Genomic DNA, 18675 nt, shown 5'->3' on the forward strand with positions numbered 1-18675 from the left:
ATCACAAATCTAGTGGGTTGCAGGATCTAAAATAGCATGGTTCCACCAAATGGAAATCATGTTGAACAAATCTGATGAAATATTTTTTTTGTGACTTAAAGAATTAGATTAGAATTGAGCACTGGATGTGGTATACTTGAATTATAGTAGCACTATCAACACTGTCCTACATAGGATGCTTATAAATAAAATGGGCAGCCTAGAAATGGGCCTCATGGATGTTGACTGGATTAGAAAATGGTGTGGTGATCAGCAAAGGGTGATAGTAACAGTATTTACCTCCAAGTGTTTAATCCATCAAAAGTGTCTATTCTATTTCAGATTTTAATAACTACTGCAAAAAGACAAACCTTTCTGATTAACCCCTCTGATATCACTTAGGAAAATACTGAACAGACCAGTCCCAGGACAGATCTCAGAGGCACTCCACTGATAACACCTTTCTTTCTTTCTTTATTTTATTTTAAAACTTTTATATACCGAAGTTCATAGGCATATCACATCGGTTTACAGGTAACAGGGGAATAAATATAATGAAACTGAGAGGGAAGTATAAAGTTACATGTAACAGGGGTATAAAAACTTGGAAGAGTTGTAGAGAAATGGTCAGGTGACCTAGGAGAAAGGATATTAACTATATAGAACAATAACAAAGATATCTTTGCTTGTGTAATTTAGGAGGAGGAGGTAGAGAGTGAAGGTGATATGGTGGGGGTAGCTTGTTCAAGTGTAGGCTTGTTCGAACAGTCACGTCTTAAGCTTTTTTTTGAAGGTGGCAACTACAGGACCAACATTATGGAACTCTATGCCACCTAATCTCCGCCTGGAACACTGCACTGCCACCTTCAAAAAAAAGCTTAAGACGTGGCTGTTCGAACAAGCCTACACTTGGAGGTAAATACTTGGTTAATGTACTAGTTTACCTACTAGTTTACCTGCAAACAGCTCTTTTAAAAATGATCCCCTCTAAGCATAAATAATATACAAGAAACAAACATTTTTCAGTGGAGCGGAAATTCAGAATATGAAGTCATTATACAAGGCTCAAAGAGGTAGTCTAACGAGTAACACTATAAAATATTTCTTCAGGGAAAGGATGGTAAAGGCAAGCAGTGGCCTCCTACTGGAGGTGATGAAAGCAAAAATAGAGATAGAATTCAAGAAAGTATAGGATAAGTAAAGAGAATTCTTAGTGTGAAGAAGTGAAGGGAAATCCAAAGATCAAGTAAGGTTTATATAACTATATGAGGAAAGAATGAAAAGCTTTTTATATGTATATTTTCCTTATCTGCCATCGTATTCTGTTTCTATGTAAATGTCATTAAATATGAAATAAATTATTATAGATGAACTATCATATTGATAAATTGTGACCGGTCATAATAGACTCTACCTGCAGTTTTATTTCTTTGTTGCTTTATAATTAATCATCGGTCACACTGCAGGTTAAAACTGGCATTCCTAAATTTTTTTGATATATATATTTTTCAATGAAAATAAAATTGAGATTTAAACTTATCTCTAGTTATAATCTGGAAACCTTGCTGTGCATTAGAAATGTTGTAGTATTGAACGCCGACATGCAATCACACTCCTCTCTCTTTCCCCCACATGCAATCACGCATACCTGTACTATCTCTCCCTCCCCCACATGGAGGAGAGAGAGAAAGAGAAAGAGAAACAAGTATGCATGTGGAGGAGAGAAAGAGTAGAGAGAGAGAGAGAGAGCAAATATGCGTGATTGCATGTGGGGGAGAGAGAGAAAGTGAGTATGTGTAATTGCATGTGAGTGACAGACAGAAAAGGTGAGTGTAATTGCATGTGGGAGAGAGAGAGCAAGCGTGTGTGATTGCATTTGGCAGAGAGAAAGTATAGAATGTGTGATTGCAAGTGAGGATGATAGAGAGAGCAAGTATGTGTGATTTATGTGGGAGAGAGAGAAAGTGAGTATGTGTGATGGCATATAGGGGAGAGGGAGAGAGAGAGTATATGTGATTGCATGTGGGGGAAAGAGAGAGAGCGAATATGTGTGATTCCATGTGGAAGAGAGAGAGAACGAGTGTGTTTGATTGTACATGGGGGAGAGAGAGCAAGTATGTTTGATTGCATGTGAGGGAGAGAGAGAACGTGTGATTGCATATGGGAGAGAGAGTGAGAGTGAGCGTGTGTGATTGCATTTGAGAGGGAGAGATGGCAAGAACATGTGTGATTGCATGTGTGAGAGAGAGAATATAATATGATCAAATTTGATTTAATGACTGGAAAAGGAACAGTGTGCAAATCCAAGGCTCTCGTGCTAAACTTTCAAAAGGGAAACTTTGATAAAATGAGAAAAATTGTTAGAAAAGAACTGAAAGGAGCAGCTACAAAAGTAAAAAATGTCCAAGAGGCGTGGTCATTGTTAAAAAATACCATTCTAGAAGCACAGTCCAGATGTATTCCACACATTAAGAAAGGTGGAAAGAAGGCAAAACGATTACCGGCATGGTTAAAAGGGGAGGTGAAAGAAGCTATTTTAGCCAAAAGATCTTCATTCAAAAATTGGAAGAAGGATCCAACAGAAGAAAATAGGATAAAGCATAAACATTGGCAAGTTAAATGTAAGACATTGATAAGACAGGCTAAGAGAGAATTTGAAAAGAAGTTGGCTGTAGAGGCAAAAACTCACAGTAAAAACTTTTTAAAATATATCTGAAGCAGAAAGCCTGTGAGGGAGTCAGTTGGACCGTTAGATGATCGAGGGGTTAAAGGGGCACTTAGAGAAGATAAGGCCATCACGGAAAGATTAAATGATTTCTTTGCTTCGGTGTTTACTGAAGAGGATGTTGGGGAGGTACCCGTAATGGAGAAGGTTTTCATGGGTAATGATTCAGATGGACTGAATCAAATCATGGTGAACCTAGAAGATGTGGTAGGCCTGATTGACAAACTGAAGAGTAGTAAATCACCTGGACCGGATGGTATACACCCCAGAGTTCTGAAGGAACTAAAAAATGAAATTTCAGACCTATTAGTAAAAATTTGTAACTTATCATTAAAATCATCCATTGTACCTGAAGACTGGAGGATAGCAAATGTAACCCCAATATTTAAAAAGGGCTCCAGGGGCGATCCGGGAAACTACAGACCTGTTAGCCTGACTTCAGTGCCAGGAAAAATAGTGGAAAGTGTTCTAAACATCAAAATCACAGAACATATAGAAAGACATGGTTTAATGGAACAAAGTCAGCATGGCTTTACCCAGGGCAAGTCTTGCCTCACAAATCTGCTTCACTTTTTTGAAGGAGTTAATAAACATGTGGATAAAGGTGAACCGGTAGATATAGTATACTTGGATTTTCAGAAGGCGTTTGACAAAGTTCCTCATGAGAGGCTTCTAGGAAAAGTAAAAAGTCATGGGATAGGTGGCGATGTCCTTTCGTGGATTGCAAACTGGCTGAAAGACAGGAAACAGAGAGTAGGATTAAATGGGCAATTTTCTCAGTGGAAGGGAGTGGACAGTGGAGTGCCTCAGGGATCTGTATTGGGACCCTTACTGTTCAATATATTTATAAATGATCTGGAAAGAAATACGACGAGTGAGATAATCAAATTTGCAGATGACACAAAATTGTTCAGAGTAGTTAAATCACAAGCAGATTGTGATAAATTGCAGGAAGACCTTGTGAGACTGGAAAATTGGGCATCCAAATGGCAGATGAAATTTAATGTGGATAAGTGCAAGGTGATGCATATAGGGAAAAATAACCCATGCTATAATTACACGATGTTGGGTTCCATATTAGGTGCTACAATCCAAGAAAGAGATCTAGGTGTCATAGTGGATAACACATTGAAATCGTCGGTTCAGTGTGCTGCGGCAGTCAAAAAAACAAACAGAATGTTGGGAATTATTAGAAAAGGAATGATGAATAAAACGGAAAATGTCATAATGCCTCTGTATCGCTCCATGGTGAGACCGCACCTTGAATACTGTGTACAATTCTGGTCGCCGCATCTCAAAAAAGATATAATTGCGATGGAGAAGGTACAGAGAAGGGCTACCAAAATGATAAGGGGAATGGAACAACTCCCCTATGAGGAAAGACTAAAGAGGTTAGGACTTTTTAGCTTGGAGAAGAGACGACTGAGGGGGGATATGATAGAGGTGTTTAAAATCATGAGAGGTCTAGAACGGGTAGATGTGAATCGGTTATTTACTCTTTCGGATAGTAGAAAGACTAGGGGACACTCCATGAAGTTAGCATGGGGCACATTTAAAACTAATCGGAGAAAGTTCTTTTTTACTCAACGCACAATTAAACTCTGGAATTTGTTGCCAGAGAATGTGGTTCGTGCAGTTAGTATAGCTGTGTTTAAAAAAGGATTGGATAAGTTCTTGGAGGAGAAGTCCATTACCTGCTATTAAGTTCACTTAGAGAATAGCCACTGCCATTAGCAATGGTTACATGGAATAGACTTAGTTTTTGGGTACTTGCCAGGTTCTTATGGCCTGGATTGGCCACTGTTGGAAACAGGATGCTGGGCTTGATGGACCCTTTGTCTGACCCAGTATGGCATTTTCTTATGTTCTTATGATTGCATGTGGGGAAGAGAGAGAGAGATAGAGCATGTGTGATTGTGTGAGTGTTTGTGGTAGTGTGGGTGGATCCTTGGGCAGGTGGCAGATGACCACACCCCTGGGGGAAGTCCCGAGAGGGACCACCGGTCAGGCTCAGAGTATGGAGACAGACACACACTAGTTCTTTTATTAAACAGTATATGGAACCACCAGAGGTGGCAGTAGTGAGCTGGAAGTGCCTGGCTGGGCTGTAGTCCCTCAGATACTGGAACAGCAATCCTGGATAACTGAGCTGTAGAGAAACTGAATATAGTGAGTAGGCAGAGTATGCAGAGTTCAGGAACAGAACCTTGATGGTATGTATGCATTCACACAATAGACACTCACACAATAGTCTCTTAGAAGCAGCCCAGGAACTGGAATGAAGTAGGCCCTCGAGGGCGAGTACCTGGTTCCAGGGAATGCTCTGAGAGAGAGATGGTAACTCACTGGTGTTGAAGGCAGCGATGACCTCCTGGCACAAGTGATATTCAGTAGCAAGTTCGGGAATGTGGGCCCTCGAGGAGCGAGTACCGGTTCCAGACTGCGATCTGAAAAGCAAAGAGAAAGTAAGGCCCCTGAGGAGCAGGTACCCCTGGTAAGTCCGAGGAGGCAGAGTAGTAAGGTATGTGGAGAGCAAATCCCATCCGCCGATACCTGGAGGAAACCCCTTGCTAACTCGATTCGTTAGCGATTTCAGAGACCTTAAATATCCGGTGAGGATGACGACACCTCAGGGGGATGCCCCTGAGGTTCGTGCCACTGCTGGTATTAGAGTTGGGGGCCGTGCCGCGTGCGCCCCCGTAGGCTGCTGGGAAATATGGCGGAGTGAAGCGTCTAACCGGTCCGGGGACGCCGGAGGAGAATGGCAAGATGACGCCGCAGCAGCCAAACTTCCAACAGGCAAAGAGGGAGCCGCCAAAGAGGTAAGGTGGGCGTAGTGGAGATGTCGCGCAGCGACGGTCGCAACAGATTGCATATATGAGAGAGGGAAAGAGAGAGAACATGCATGATTGCATGTCAGAGAGAGTATTTGTGATTGCATGTGGGGGAAAGAGAGTGAGTATGTTTGATTCCATATGGGTGAGAGAGAGAGTATGTGTGATTGCATGTTGGAGAGAGAGAGATCAAGCATGTGTGTGACTGCATGTGGGGAAGAGAGAGTGTGTGTATGATTGCATGTGGGGGGAGAGAGAGAGAGAGCGAGTATGTGTGATTGTATGTGGAAGAGCGAAAGTGTGAGTGTGTGTTGTTGCAGTTTTTAGTTCAATTTTTGTCTGCATGTTTCCATTTATATTTTTTATGGTCATTTTATTCTGTATTTGATGAGGGTCTACATGTGTGACTGAAGTGAGGTATTCTGCTTGCTAGCGTATAGTTTCTGTTTAGGGATCTATAACAGCCTAGACTGTTCTGTTTTCTTTTTTATAATTTTGTTTTCAATCGTATTTTACATCTCTTGAATATTTTAAATAAAAATGTCAATTAAAATTAATATTCAAGAGTTGTGTGAAAAGAATCTGGTTGTACACGACCATCTTGTGTTATTCGAGGACCAGAGTTACCTAACTCCGATTTAAATCTTGGCTATTTCAAAATGGTTGTCTAGCCCTGTGCTAGATGATAATTTTCACCGTGCAGGCTCAGTAAGAGTATGTTTTATTAATTTGTCTGTCTTTTATAGTTTGTATTTTTTATGAGTTTATTATGAATGTTGTCTTGTTAAAAACTGCATAGGAATTTTGATATGTGGTATATACATATTTTAAATAAAATAAATGAAATAAAATGTGACCATAGAGGTGCTGCTATAGTATCCATAATTGTCCTTGTGTGCTTTGAAACATGGGTTTAAACGTTTTGTTTTATGGGATCTGCTATTTTAAAAGAAAAATGAATATAAATGTCCCAAAGATGCTTTGCAAAGTTAGTCATGCTAGGGGGTTTGTTTTCTACCTGTTAGTTGGAGTATGATACATACAACAGAATGCCAATAAAGGAATGTAAAACTGACAGCTCTGAGAGCTTTAACTGAGACCTCCTTTCCCTTTTCCTTCAATGTAAGCGGGATGCCCCAAACCCCAGTGTTTTATGGGCTCCAGCATTATACTGAAACAAATTCTGAAAATGCAGTAGTAAAATCCTATCTACTTTCTTGCATAATTGTCAGTATTAATTGACTTTCTTTCCTTACTGTTCTTAGCTACATGTGCAGTTTGGGAAATATTTCAGACTTATATCTTGTTTGATAAACAGTAAAGACCATATGATATGCCATGCTGAGTCAGACCAAAGGTCCATCTAGCTCAGCATCCTGCCTCCAACAGTGGCTACTCTGGGTCACAAGAACCCGGTAGGGCCCAGAGAGTTTATCTGTTAAAAAAGGATTGGATAAGTTCTTGGAGGAGAAGTCCATTACCTGCTATTAATTAAGTTGACTTCCACGAAACAACGGCGCCGGTTTTTAGTTAACTGGCAGCCTTACATCCAATCTCTCCCGCATCGTGCGCGCAGTTATGTGCTTAATGATTAGGACCATACCTATATATTTTTTTTTCTTTTGTACTTCTTGTACTTTTATCAGCTGTAACTCATAATGTCACTCTAAATGCTATCTTGCTTGCTACTCTGGGGGGGGAGGGGTGTAATGGTTGTTACTTGTTTATTATGGTCCAGAGGGGTGCAGGAACCACTCCCCTCTGGTGGTTGTTTTTTTTTCTCCTGAAAATTCAATAAAAACTGTTTCAACATAAGTTGACTTAGAAAATAACCCTCTTAAAAGGCCCCTGCGCGCGCTGAGCCTATTTTGCATAGGCTCGGCAGCACGCTCAAGCCCCAGGACGCACATAAGTCATGGGGCTTTGCAAAGGGGGCGTGTCGGGTGGGCGGCACGAATTTCAGGGCGGGGCAGGAGGCGTGTCGGGGGCATGATGTCGGCTCGGGGGCGTGGTCGAGGCCTCCATACCAGCCCCCGGGTCGAGTGATGGCGCGCCAGTAGCCTGCCTTTGGCAGGCATAAATCTGCCAACAATGGTGGTGGGGGGGTTTAGATAGGGCCGGGGGGGGTGGGTTAGGTAGGGGAAGGTGAGGGGAGGCAGAAGGAAAGTTCCCTACGAGGCCTCAGAGGGAACAGGCAGCGCGCGCCGGTTGCACAAATGTGCACCCCCTTGCACGCACCGACCCCGGATTTTATAAGATACGCGCGTATCTTATAAAATCCAGCGTACTTTTGTTCGTGCGTGGTGCGCGAACAAAAGTAGGCGCGCGCGCTGTTTTTGAAAATCCCTTAGTTTTTGGGTACTTGCCAGGTTCTTATGGCCTGGATTGGCCACTGTTGGAAACAGGATGCTGGGCTTGATGGACCCTTGGTCTGACCCAGTATGGCATGTTCTTATGTTCTTAAAGTCAATGGGGAAGCACTGCAGCCTATATTAGGCTCCAAAATTGGGGTTTTCTAATCAATTATCTTAGAACCTGTGGGAAGAAATCATCAGAATGGGAAAAGAACTCCAAGGTACCTAGAAAGACTTTGGAAAGTGGCACCAAAAGTGGCAAGAATAGCTTCAAGGTCCATAAAGGGACAAACGGGTACCAGCATTGGCAGGTGAAATCCAAGTTACTGTCAGGTCGATGCAATAAAACGTGCGGGAGACCCGGCACTCCGAGTTAAGTGCACGCTCTCCTGACGTGCACTCAGGCACCTCTCCTGGGCTCGTGATTTTGTATTCAAATTAGGCCGCGCGCTAACGTCCCTAGCACCTCTTTATTAGCGGAAGCGGTGGCTGTAAGTGGGTTCGACAACCGACGCTTAATTTTACTGACGTCTGTTTTCGAATCCGCTGACAGCCTTGTGTTTGGAAAACGGATGCCGGCAAAATTGAGAGTCCGTTTTCGACCCAGTGACCAGCGGGCAGATTTTTTTTTTTTTGTATTTTTGGTACCTCCGACTTAACATCGCTATGATATTAAGTTGCAGGGTGTACAGAAAAGCAGTTTTTTCTGCTTTTCTGTACACTTTTCCCAATGCTTTCCCAGTGCTTTCAAGTTAACATTCCCTTGGCCAGGCGTTAATTTCTGAGAGTAAAATGTGTGACCTGGCTGCACATTTTACTTTCAGTATTCTGGGGGAATAACTAAAAGGCTCATCAACATGCATTTGCATGTGATAAGCGTTATTAGTTTCGGGGGGTTGGCAGCGCGTTTTCCACGCGCTATTACCCCTTACAGTATAAGGAGTAATAATAGCGCGTCTAAAACTCACGACCAAACGGGCTAAACGGTGCGCTCGGCTGAGTGCACTGCTCTGTATCGGCCTGTGTGAGAGGAGCAAAGAAGCAGCAATATGGTACTAGTAACTGTGAAATGAATTCTTGATGACATCACGAGGGGCGATCTGGTACCAAAAGTAGCATCAGCATCCTAAGGCACCATGAAGGGGAAACGAAGCAGGAAGGGTGGCAGGAAAAAAACACCAAGGCAAGCACTGATAAAGGAGCCAAGCAGCACAAAGAGTGTCTTCAAGACACCAAAACAATATGAGTGGTGCAAAGCAGCCCCCTTAGACTGACAAGAACAACTCAAGGTGTAAAACCAGGGGTATGACAGCAAAGCACAATGGCAAAGAGAACGCCAAGGTGTAAAGTCTGGGCATGGCAGCATGGTTGAGTGGCACAAAGATCCCCAAGGTGTAGCATGGGAGATGCCAGTCATTCTGTTGATTTGAGCTAACCCTTTTTGTTTATTGTCTATATCTCAAGTGTTTAGCGTTTACTGGACCCCTTTTTTTGAGTCATTCTGTTGAAGCACATTGCCAGTTTTCAGATTCAGTACAAAAAAATGACCTGTGATAAGAATTATATTTTTGAAATAAGCTTTTATTTACATTCCCTACTTGAACTTGACCTAGCTGTGAGTTGGAATTTTGATTTTCATGTAAAGGAGACTCTTATCATATACAGGACATCTAAATGGTTTCTCTAATGAATGTGGTGTGGTTTTCCTGGAAAGTAGTGAGGATTGCTTCATTTAGAAACCTTTTCCCATATTCTGTAGCTGACAGGCTGTTTCATTTCTTGATTTTCTGGCTTTGCATGAGATCTTTTTTACTACTTTAACTGTTATCACATTCAGAACTTTCTGATAAGGCCATGAGTTCAGAATGACTAACTAGGAAGGGCTGGCTGGCTATTATACTTAATATCAATTCCTAACTGTATACCTGTTGCTCTCACATTGATTTCTATAGGGCAGTTGAGTTTAATGTCTCATAGAACAGAATGTGGCAAAAACAAATGAAATGAATGGGATTTATTTAATTCAGTGGTCCATTTCCATTCATTTTTGGGGAATCCTGAAACAACAAATTGGACCCAGTTAGTTTCAGGATGTCCATTCATTTTAAACAAATGCCCATGCCTAGTGACTAGGGAATGCTATAGCTTTACCAGATTAAATTTCTCAAAGCAGCCTGACATTGAGCATGCAAGAAAACCTGCATCCTGTCATATGGTGTCATTACATAGAGAAGAAATATGTTTTTTAAATATGAAAAGAACTTCAGTGATCCCTTGACATGCAAGTGTAAGTCTGTACTTGTCAGCACTAAGGGACCAAGCAGACATCCAGGGGCCAGCTATGGTGTCCCTGTTAGTTTCCCTTTGTTGGTATTTAATCAGGTGGTGATATAAACTCTGTACAAGTCCCTGCGGTCTCATGACGTGCGTCGGAGCGCCCTAGGTTTTTTCCGGGTCTATTTCCCATTTGTGTTGGCAGAACTGTGTAAAGACAGTGCCAGCAACAACAGACATGCTAGATTAGAACATGGTTTAGTATGGTCACTCCCCCCTTCCGGTTTTTGGACTGAAAATGCAAGAAAAGGGAAAGGATGCATAAGTGTTAACCTTTGAGACGTTTAGTCCACAGATTTAATTTTTCCACGTGTTTGCATTAATTGATGAAGTTTGCTGGTGTCTGTGCAGGTTTCTGAACACCAGTACAATTAAAAAAGAATCTCCTGGTGTAGTGCCTGGTATTTATCAAATGACTGAGAAGATAATTAGCAGCCCAGTTCTTTGATCATCTGTGGCTTTTGGAGGCTGGCTGTGAGCCAGCACAAATAAACCAAGATTCCAGTAGAGCCCCCTGAGAAATCCTTTGGTGTTTGTCTTTTTTTTTTTTTTTTTAATAAATAAAAGCTTGACCATATTTCTTGTAATACATCTGGTAACCTATTCCCCTACATTCTTAAAGATTCTTTCTCTTAATGGAAGCAGTACCTTGCTATTTTAACAGGCACTAGCTTGTCCTTTTGTAACTCGGAGGAGATTTCTATCTTTTGTCCCTTGGATGCCTCATTTGATGTTTGCCATCGCAAACTTCTGCACAGCTTACGCATTACAATGTGTTCAAATCATTCCTTTCAAGTCACAGTGCTGAGGACAACTAGGACACTGGGATAATAGAACTTGCTAGAGTCTTTTATGCTGGGACAAATTAATGCTTAGCCGTATTACTTAGTTGTTAATTTATTCTTTCAGAGGAATATGCAAGTCATTTTTACATGAGATGTAGCTTGGATCAGTGTTTGTGTGAGATAAGGTGCTCATGATTTTTTTTTTTTTGCCTCAGCACTTAAGCTCTGCTTGTAAATCTGTCACTCAAATTTCAGAAAAAAACAACCCATGAGCCAACTCAAATAGGCATGTTCTCTCTTGTTAGATTGCAGCTGGTATTGTGAACATCATGAGCAACCTAGGGATCTTTGATTCTCAGCCAGCCAAGTCAAAATTTGCACTTTTAAGGGTGAATTTTAAAAGCACTGCACGTGCAAAAAAAAATCAGAGACGCAAGTGCATATTGCGCTTATTCGCACTAGGGATAATTTATAAACATCGCACAATCATGTCCAAGTACCGATGCGTAAATATCTTTCATCTTCTTTATTTATTTGTATTTGTATACCGACATTCCATCGAGATACCACATCGGTTCACATGTAACTGAACATAAATAAGACATTGGTTGCTTATTTTACATTGTAACTCATATAAGAATTTAGGAAGGTTAACTTACATAATAACTTCGAGATGATAACATTTAACAGGTGATTTGAAAATAAATAGACATAAAAATCGAATGAAATAGATTTAACTACTTACAGTGACTTTTTACAGGGGGAACAAATAGGGTAGATGAGGGGGACTGGGTAGAAGGGGTGACAGGGAAAACAGGGGTGTCTTGCAAGGAGGTAAGAGTATGACATTAGGGTGGGGTGCATTTACAATACGGTGAAAAAAGGAAAAAAAGGAGCGGAATGGGGCGGGGCATTCCAAGGGAGGGCTAACATAAACACGCATAAGCAGCATTTTTAAGTCTTGCAAACGCAGCGTGCGTACGACGCTTCCCTGCGCATATTTACTTCTGCTGTTTTTCAGGTGTAAGTCTGAATAAAACAATTGATAGCCAAATACGGACTGTGAGGGGGAGTACCGACTAAAGAACCCGGGGATCTTGATGACCTAGAGATAGACTGGTCAACCTAGTGGATGAACTGGATAAACTTGTGCACATGTTATAAAATTACCTCACTTGCATGTATAAAATTCCGACAGTTCCTAAGGTCAGTTGGCTTGTGTAAATGTTTAAAATTAGGAGCAAATTATATAAAATACACCCAATACACGTGTTAGGTATATTTTATATAATATTGCACGAATGATGTAAATTTTCTAGCATATGTGGGCGTGCATGCTATTTTAAAGTTACCATTCTTAGGAGGCCAACATGCTCATATATTAGTACTTGTGGTTTTTATGGTGCCAAGGTCTCAGTTAAGGTTTTGAATTTTTTAAATTCAAAATTTTAATGTATCCCAATCTGGAAGTATTTTTGTTCTTCTTCTTGTTACTTTTTCTAGTCCAAATAATTTAAATTTAGAGGTCCACATTGAATAATCCAATGACCAGAAACTGAGCTGAGGGGGGGATATGATAGAGGTCTTTAAAATCATGAGAGGTCTTGAATGAGTAGATGTGAATCAGTTATTTACACTTTCGGATAATGGAAGGACTAGGGGGCATTCCATGAAGTTAGCAAGTAGCACATTTAAGACTAATCGGAGAAAATTCTTTTTCATTCAATGCACAATTAAGCTCTGGAATTTGTTGCCTTGGGATGTGGTTTATCAGTTAGTGTAGCTGGGTTCAAAAGGGTTTGGATATGTTTTTGCAGGAGAAGTCCAGTAATTGCTATTAATCAAGTTGACTTAGGGAATGACCTCTGCTATTACTAGTATCAGTAGAATGGGATGATCTTGGTGTTTGGGTACTTGCCAGGTTCTTGTGGCCTGGTTTGGCCTCTGTTAGAAACAGGATGCTGGGCTTCATGGACCCTTGGTCTGACCCAGCATGGCAATTTCTTATGTTCTTATGTTCTGGGAGTGAGTAACAGGAATTAGATCTACTTTATGGGATCTGCCTGGTACTCGCGAGCTGGACTGGCCTCTGTTAGAGATAGGATGCTGGGCTCAATTGACTTTAGCCTGACCCAGCATGGCAATTCTTATGTTCTTTTATTTAGCGGCTCAGCTTACTGAAAGGAGAAAGAAATGAGCAGGCGAGGCATATCTGATTTCCAAGTCCCACTGCCTGCAGCCCCCCCTCTCAAATATCTTTTAAAACATATTGAGTTAAATGGGGCTAATCCCTACCCCTCTCTCCTACCTTCTAAATAATATTTAATGAAATCCCCCCACCCATTACCCATAAACGCAGAAGGGGAGGAGTAAATTTTCTTGCCTCTTCCTGACAGCTCCAGGCACTTCCATATTAATTTATTCACTGGTTGGTTCTTCACTGGTAGCTGAAGGTCCAGTCCCTATTTAGAAATGCAGAGCAAATACAGAATCTTCCTTGCATTTTTCAGCAATCTGAATACTGTTTAATAGGAGGTTACTGTTTAAGTTAACAGCTATTTATATCTATTTCTGAATCACCTTCGTTATGTACTACTCAAGGCGATTTACAACATCAAAATATGTTTCACAGTTATTCAAACTGTACATAGTACAGATTCACCTTATAACATTTCAAAATATAAAAATGTCTACTTATACGGATCATCTTTATAAAACTCACTACTCCTAATGGTTCATTCATTCCCATTAAGCCCCAACCTATGATGTAGTCACCATGGTTTAGATCCACTTCCTCAAGGATTTCCGAAGTCCTCTAACTGCAAAACTCCCTTAAGCCTCACTTGAATATAAATTGCAAAGTCAAACAAATGATATTATAATAATAATAATAGGGTGCATATCATATCCATATGCAACATTGATACATGCAGAATTTCCTGGTGAGAATTTCTCATTTTTCTGATCTTTTGTTACGTCTCTAAAACTCATGTAACCCCCCCACCCCTGCACAGGTGGGGTCATAAAAGACTGTGTCAACTCTTTGGGGCAGGGACCCTGGATAGCTCATCTCTGTGGCTCGTTCCCCAAGGTGTGGATCCTTTTTATTGGGGGGAAAAGATTTACTTTCAGGGCCCAGTGCTGTGGGTGACTGACCTTTGGGTTGCCTCTGGGAGAGGGGCAGTTTTCTTCACTGTGTGCACGGTGTGCCCCAGTAAACACGCTGGATTCACTGGGTTAGGGTCCAAAATAAAATCTTTGCTGTCAAACACTGATGAATGATGGCGCAATATCTATGACTCTGGCACTACAGACTTTCTTGCTCTTTTTACAGTCCTTTTTCTCTATCTGTGCAAGAATAACTTATACCAGGGTCCAAGAACTTCTAGCCTGCAGGGTTTGGATAACTAGAGTTCCCAGGCGGGCAGAGCTAACCCTAGGATGGGCGGGTGACCCCCTTCCAAGCTGGTAAAAAAATATAAAAATCCCTGTTTCTGCACAGAGAGTCCAACTCTCTCTCTCTCCCCAGAGCTCAGATGGGCGCCCTCAATCTTTGTAATTCTTTTACTCATGGTTAGCAGATCTTCATGGATCCCTGATGGGAAGGATCCCTGGATGCAGGTAATTTACCCTGCTCCAATGCAGGAAGGAAGGGGCAGCCAAAATAATTTTCCTCCTGGATCTTATAGCTTAATATCCTTTCCCCTTTCAAACAAGATTACCATCGGAGTTCCTCCTTGCAGCTGGTTACTGTCACCTCTGTCCTTGTTGAGGGGGGTTGGAGGGCAGGTCTTTCCTAACTTGCACAGCCCCAGAAACAGGCTTCCCCAATCTCTGAGTCCAGGTAGTGTACCATGGAAAAGCTTAAAACCCCAAAACAACCCAAAGTGTGGTTGTTTTGAGGTTTTTCCCTCCTGACTTTTGGTCACCATCCTCAGGCTGGATTAGCCTTCTTCCTCTGACTGGGCCTGAAAAATTACAAAACAGGTGAAGCTCCTTAACTACCTCCTAACTCTCCAAAAAACATAAAAGACTGCCCACAGAGGCTCGGGAGAGAGCTGTTATAAAGCCTTTCAGGGGGTTGGCCATTCCAGACCCCACAAAGGGAGGAGCTGAATTTGAATGGCTCCTCCTCCCATTCACTAACCTACACTCGGTTTACTATGGCACTCCCAGGCCTTAATGGTAACAGACTGACTCATAACAGAGAGGCTTCAGTATTAATCAAATCAGGAATTAAGTTTGGCTTTAACTCTGTATGGATAATTTTGGAACTTTTTTTGTGCTGAACAGGGATACCCATTACCCATGGTTTTCACAGCAACAATCTGATTATTCAGACTGCATAGGATTGAGGGATGTTTTCATGTAGCAGTGTACAAAACTGAATTGTAGTTATAAAGACAGTAATAGGTTTTTCAAGTTTTTCACAGATAATACAGTGCTTTGCTTTCTTAAAACCAGTCACACTGTCATGATTTCAAAATCACTTTCTAATGTTATAAAATCAGATTCTCATATTTCCTATATTTATTAGAGATGTGAATCGTTTTTTGTGTTTGTGTCGTTCTTTGTTTTTCAGCCGCCACAGAAAATGTGTTTTTTTGCGGTTCGGGTCATTGTTTTCGCGAAAAATCATTTTTTGAGTTAGTGCGTGCTAACTCCCCATTAGTGCGTGCTAATTCCCCGTTAGTGCACACTAACAAAAACCGTTAGATTTTGTTACTTTTTGTTAGTTTGCACTAATCCGAAAAACGAATTTTCGCGAAAACATGGGAAAATCCCGATCGTTTTTTGGGCTCCCCGAAACATGCCGAATTGGACAATTTCGTTGAAATTTTCCAATTCGGCAAAAACGAATGCACATCTCTAATATTTATATACTTGCTCGCCTCTTGCTATAAGGGTCCATTCACTAAAATGTCTCTTCACATTTTGTATGTGAGACAAATATCTCACACACTTCAAAAATATTGCATGGCAAGGCAATCTTTTTCAGCTCTAAATCTCCCGTTATCAGCCAGAATTATACTTCTGGTGTACCTGCAGTATGCCCAACTGAAGCAGCTTGTAGAAAGACTGCTGCAGGTAAGAGACAAGTTGGTCCTTTGGGATGCCTGGTTTGGAATGGTACATATTTTTATTTCTCCCACAGGAAATGGCTCCTGGAAGAGAGGCGACAAATACGACACTGAAGCTAAGCAAGCATACTCATCCCTACAAACAGTTACTCTACTGAGGACAGTGAAACCCGAGTTTGAGAAGTTTTCCAATGAGGTGAAAAGTTCTGTTGAAAAACTAGGACTGAATGGTGATGATTACGTAAGTATCAAGTCATAAACTTTAATGGTTTGGCATTCTGTAAGCAATCTTCTGATTCAATGAAAGGGGACAAAAGCACTCAATTCTACAAGTTAAACACTTCTAGAGTCAATTCCAAAATTCTGAGTTGAATGGCAAGGGTCATCTTCAAATTTAAGCCTCTTTCATGCTTTATTAAATAAAATATTTGTTTTTGCTTCTTTGTGGAGCTAAGAGAAATGGTAAGCTGTGCTAGCAATAGGGCCTTGCCCTCTGCTAAAATAAGACAACCCATGGGGTTTTAAGGGAAAAAAAGAAACAGAGACACTGCAGTCACATGAACACAACCAACATGCCATAATAGCCATAATGAGAGGAACATGCTCATCTGGACTGGATGCTATAACACAAACTCGGCAATGTTGTCAAAGCTTTCAGTCACTCCCCTTCCAAGCACTGTATACACATACACAAAAAGCATTGTGTGAGCACTCTGAGCTTCTCTCCAGGTCCCCGCGGGATAAACAGCCCTCTTCAGCTTTTCAGCAAGGCTTTGCTGCCTGTTAGAGCGGGAACCCTTTTCACTCTGTCAGCCTGACCTTTGACCCACATCTGGTTGTAAGACTTCTTAAGACCCTTCTGTTCAAGTCTCTTTGTGACCCTGGGGTTAGTGCAAGCCTCTTTGAGAACTTGGGGATAAAAGCTCCCTTTTCCTCTTCCATTTCTTCTTAATTAAGGGAGTGTATCACCTCTTTCAGAACAGTAACGGAATGTTAACAGACATAGTTATATTATAGAAAAGCTTAGCACGCCTCCCCGCCCCCAATGCCTGTATGATCTGCGGGCAGGAAGAGTACAGTTTTCCAACAGATTTTGTCCACTTGATATCAGCTGGGGGGGGGGGAGAGAATGAGATAAAATCATTAAAGTGTCAAAGACAACCTGACCTTGCCTAAAATACCATTTTCTGACCCTTCTTATGAAGGATACCCATTGGCCATCCAAACTGCATCCCTCTTCTTCCTCTCTTACAGGTGGGAGAGTTCCATGTAAGAACTGGGGGAATTCAAGGGAAAGCCTGTTGGGCAATTTGCCTCGCAGTCAGAAATGTCCTTTCAGTGGTATCAGTACTTTACAGTACAAGGAACACTCTTCTAACACAGCTCTTTCCAGCTGAAAGTTTGTGTTGTCACTACAGAGCTCTTCACTGTGGATTAAGGGATGATGCAGTGCTACAGTACTTCAGTAGATCCAAAATAAATAAACTAGAAGTAGTAAATCAATTTATATTAACCTACCACTATGGACCCGTATTAAAGTTTTGCTCTTGGCACCTCTCTCTCTCAGGGAGGATTTCCATGCTGGAAAATTCTGACTCAGTCAGTCGAATCGGTTGATTTAAATTTGGATTTCATTACTTGCCTTTCCGAAACCGTGCTCAAAGCAAGCTACATATTCAAGTATAGTAGTTAGGCCTCTTCCCTAGAATACGTTAGTACCTGAGGCACAGGAGGGTGAAGTGACTTGCCCAAGGAGCATCAGTGGCAGACATGGGATTTGAATACTAGCTTCTCTGATTCTCAGCCTGCTGCTCTAACCACTAGGTCACTCATATAGGTATATGCTCCTGCAGCAAAATGTGTTATCCAGTATAACTCAGGTTCTCTTTTCCATCATTAACTACAACTCCTTTTTAGTTTCTCTGACTCCTACTATACCCTCTTATAGTACAATGTATCTTTCATCTGGACCTTACATTTACTCAAAAGATAAAAATATAGTTAAGTAGCCCTGCAAATCAGGAGAGAATTCATCCATAACCCATAGCAACAGTGGAGATAACTGTATGCAGCCTCTGGAATATTCCATGATGGGAATGACATTTACAGTGAAAGTATGATAGATTAATTTGCCTGCTCTGTTGTATCATTCATGAGTGTGATGTACATCCTTTCATAACACAGACTGCAGTATATTTTGAGGGCAATTAGGAGCTTTAAAACTATAGCTTCTAGAAAATGTGAGATGCAGTTGCTTTGAGATTGATGGAACTTCATTTTTTTAGAATTCTTCAAGAAAAGGAATGAAATGCTTGATGATTTTGTCCATTGATTCATACATCGCATGAATCAATGGCAGGCTATAGAGAAAAGGGACACTCTGATACAAAGACATTTTAGAAGGTGAGCCTGCATTTATTTACATGCTGTGCTCAATATGCTAATATATAACATAAAATTAGTACTTCTAGGCCACCGCCTTTTTGGGGGTGTGAGAAGCTGTGCGGCCTTCGCTTGCCCAAATCTGGAGTTCCTCTGCAGTGATGTCCTGTTGCAGCTGATACTGCCTTTAGAGGGCCCAGG

The 18675-nt window shown here is 41.3% G+C and overlaps 1 protein-coding gene across 2 annotated transcripts in view; it reads left to right on the forward strand.

The window, feature by feature from the left end:
* The window catches only part of NPR3 (natriuretic peptide receptor 3), a 164407-nt gene that overhangs the window by 30656 nt on the left and 115076 nt on the right, over window positions 1-18675 (forward strand). For both annotated transcript variants that reach the window (XM_029579193.1, XM_029579189.1), the window contains exon 3: window positions 16167-16333. In XM_029579193.1, coding sequence (XP_029435053.1) covers window positions 16167-16333 — 167 coding nt within the window. The remainder of the gene's footprint in view (window positions 1-16166; window positions 16334-18675) is intronic.

This window comes from Rhinatrema bivittatum, chromosome 1 (assembly GCF_901001135.1).
Source record: "Rhinatrema bivittatum chromosome 1, aRhiBiv1.1, whole genome shotgun sequence".
In the NCBI taxonomy this organism is placed as follows: Eukaryota; Metazoa; Chordata; class Amphibia; order Gymnophiona; family Rhinatrematidae; genus Rhinatrema; species Rhinatrema bivittatum.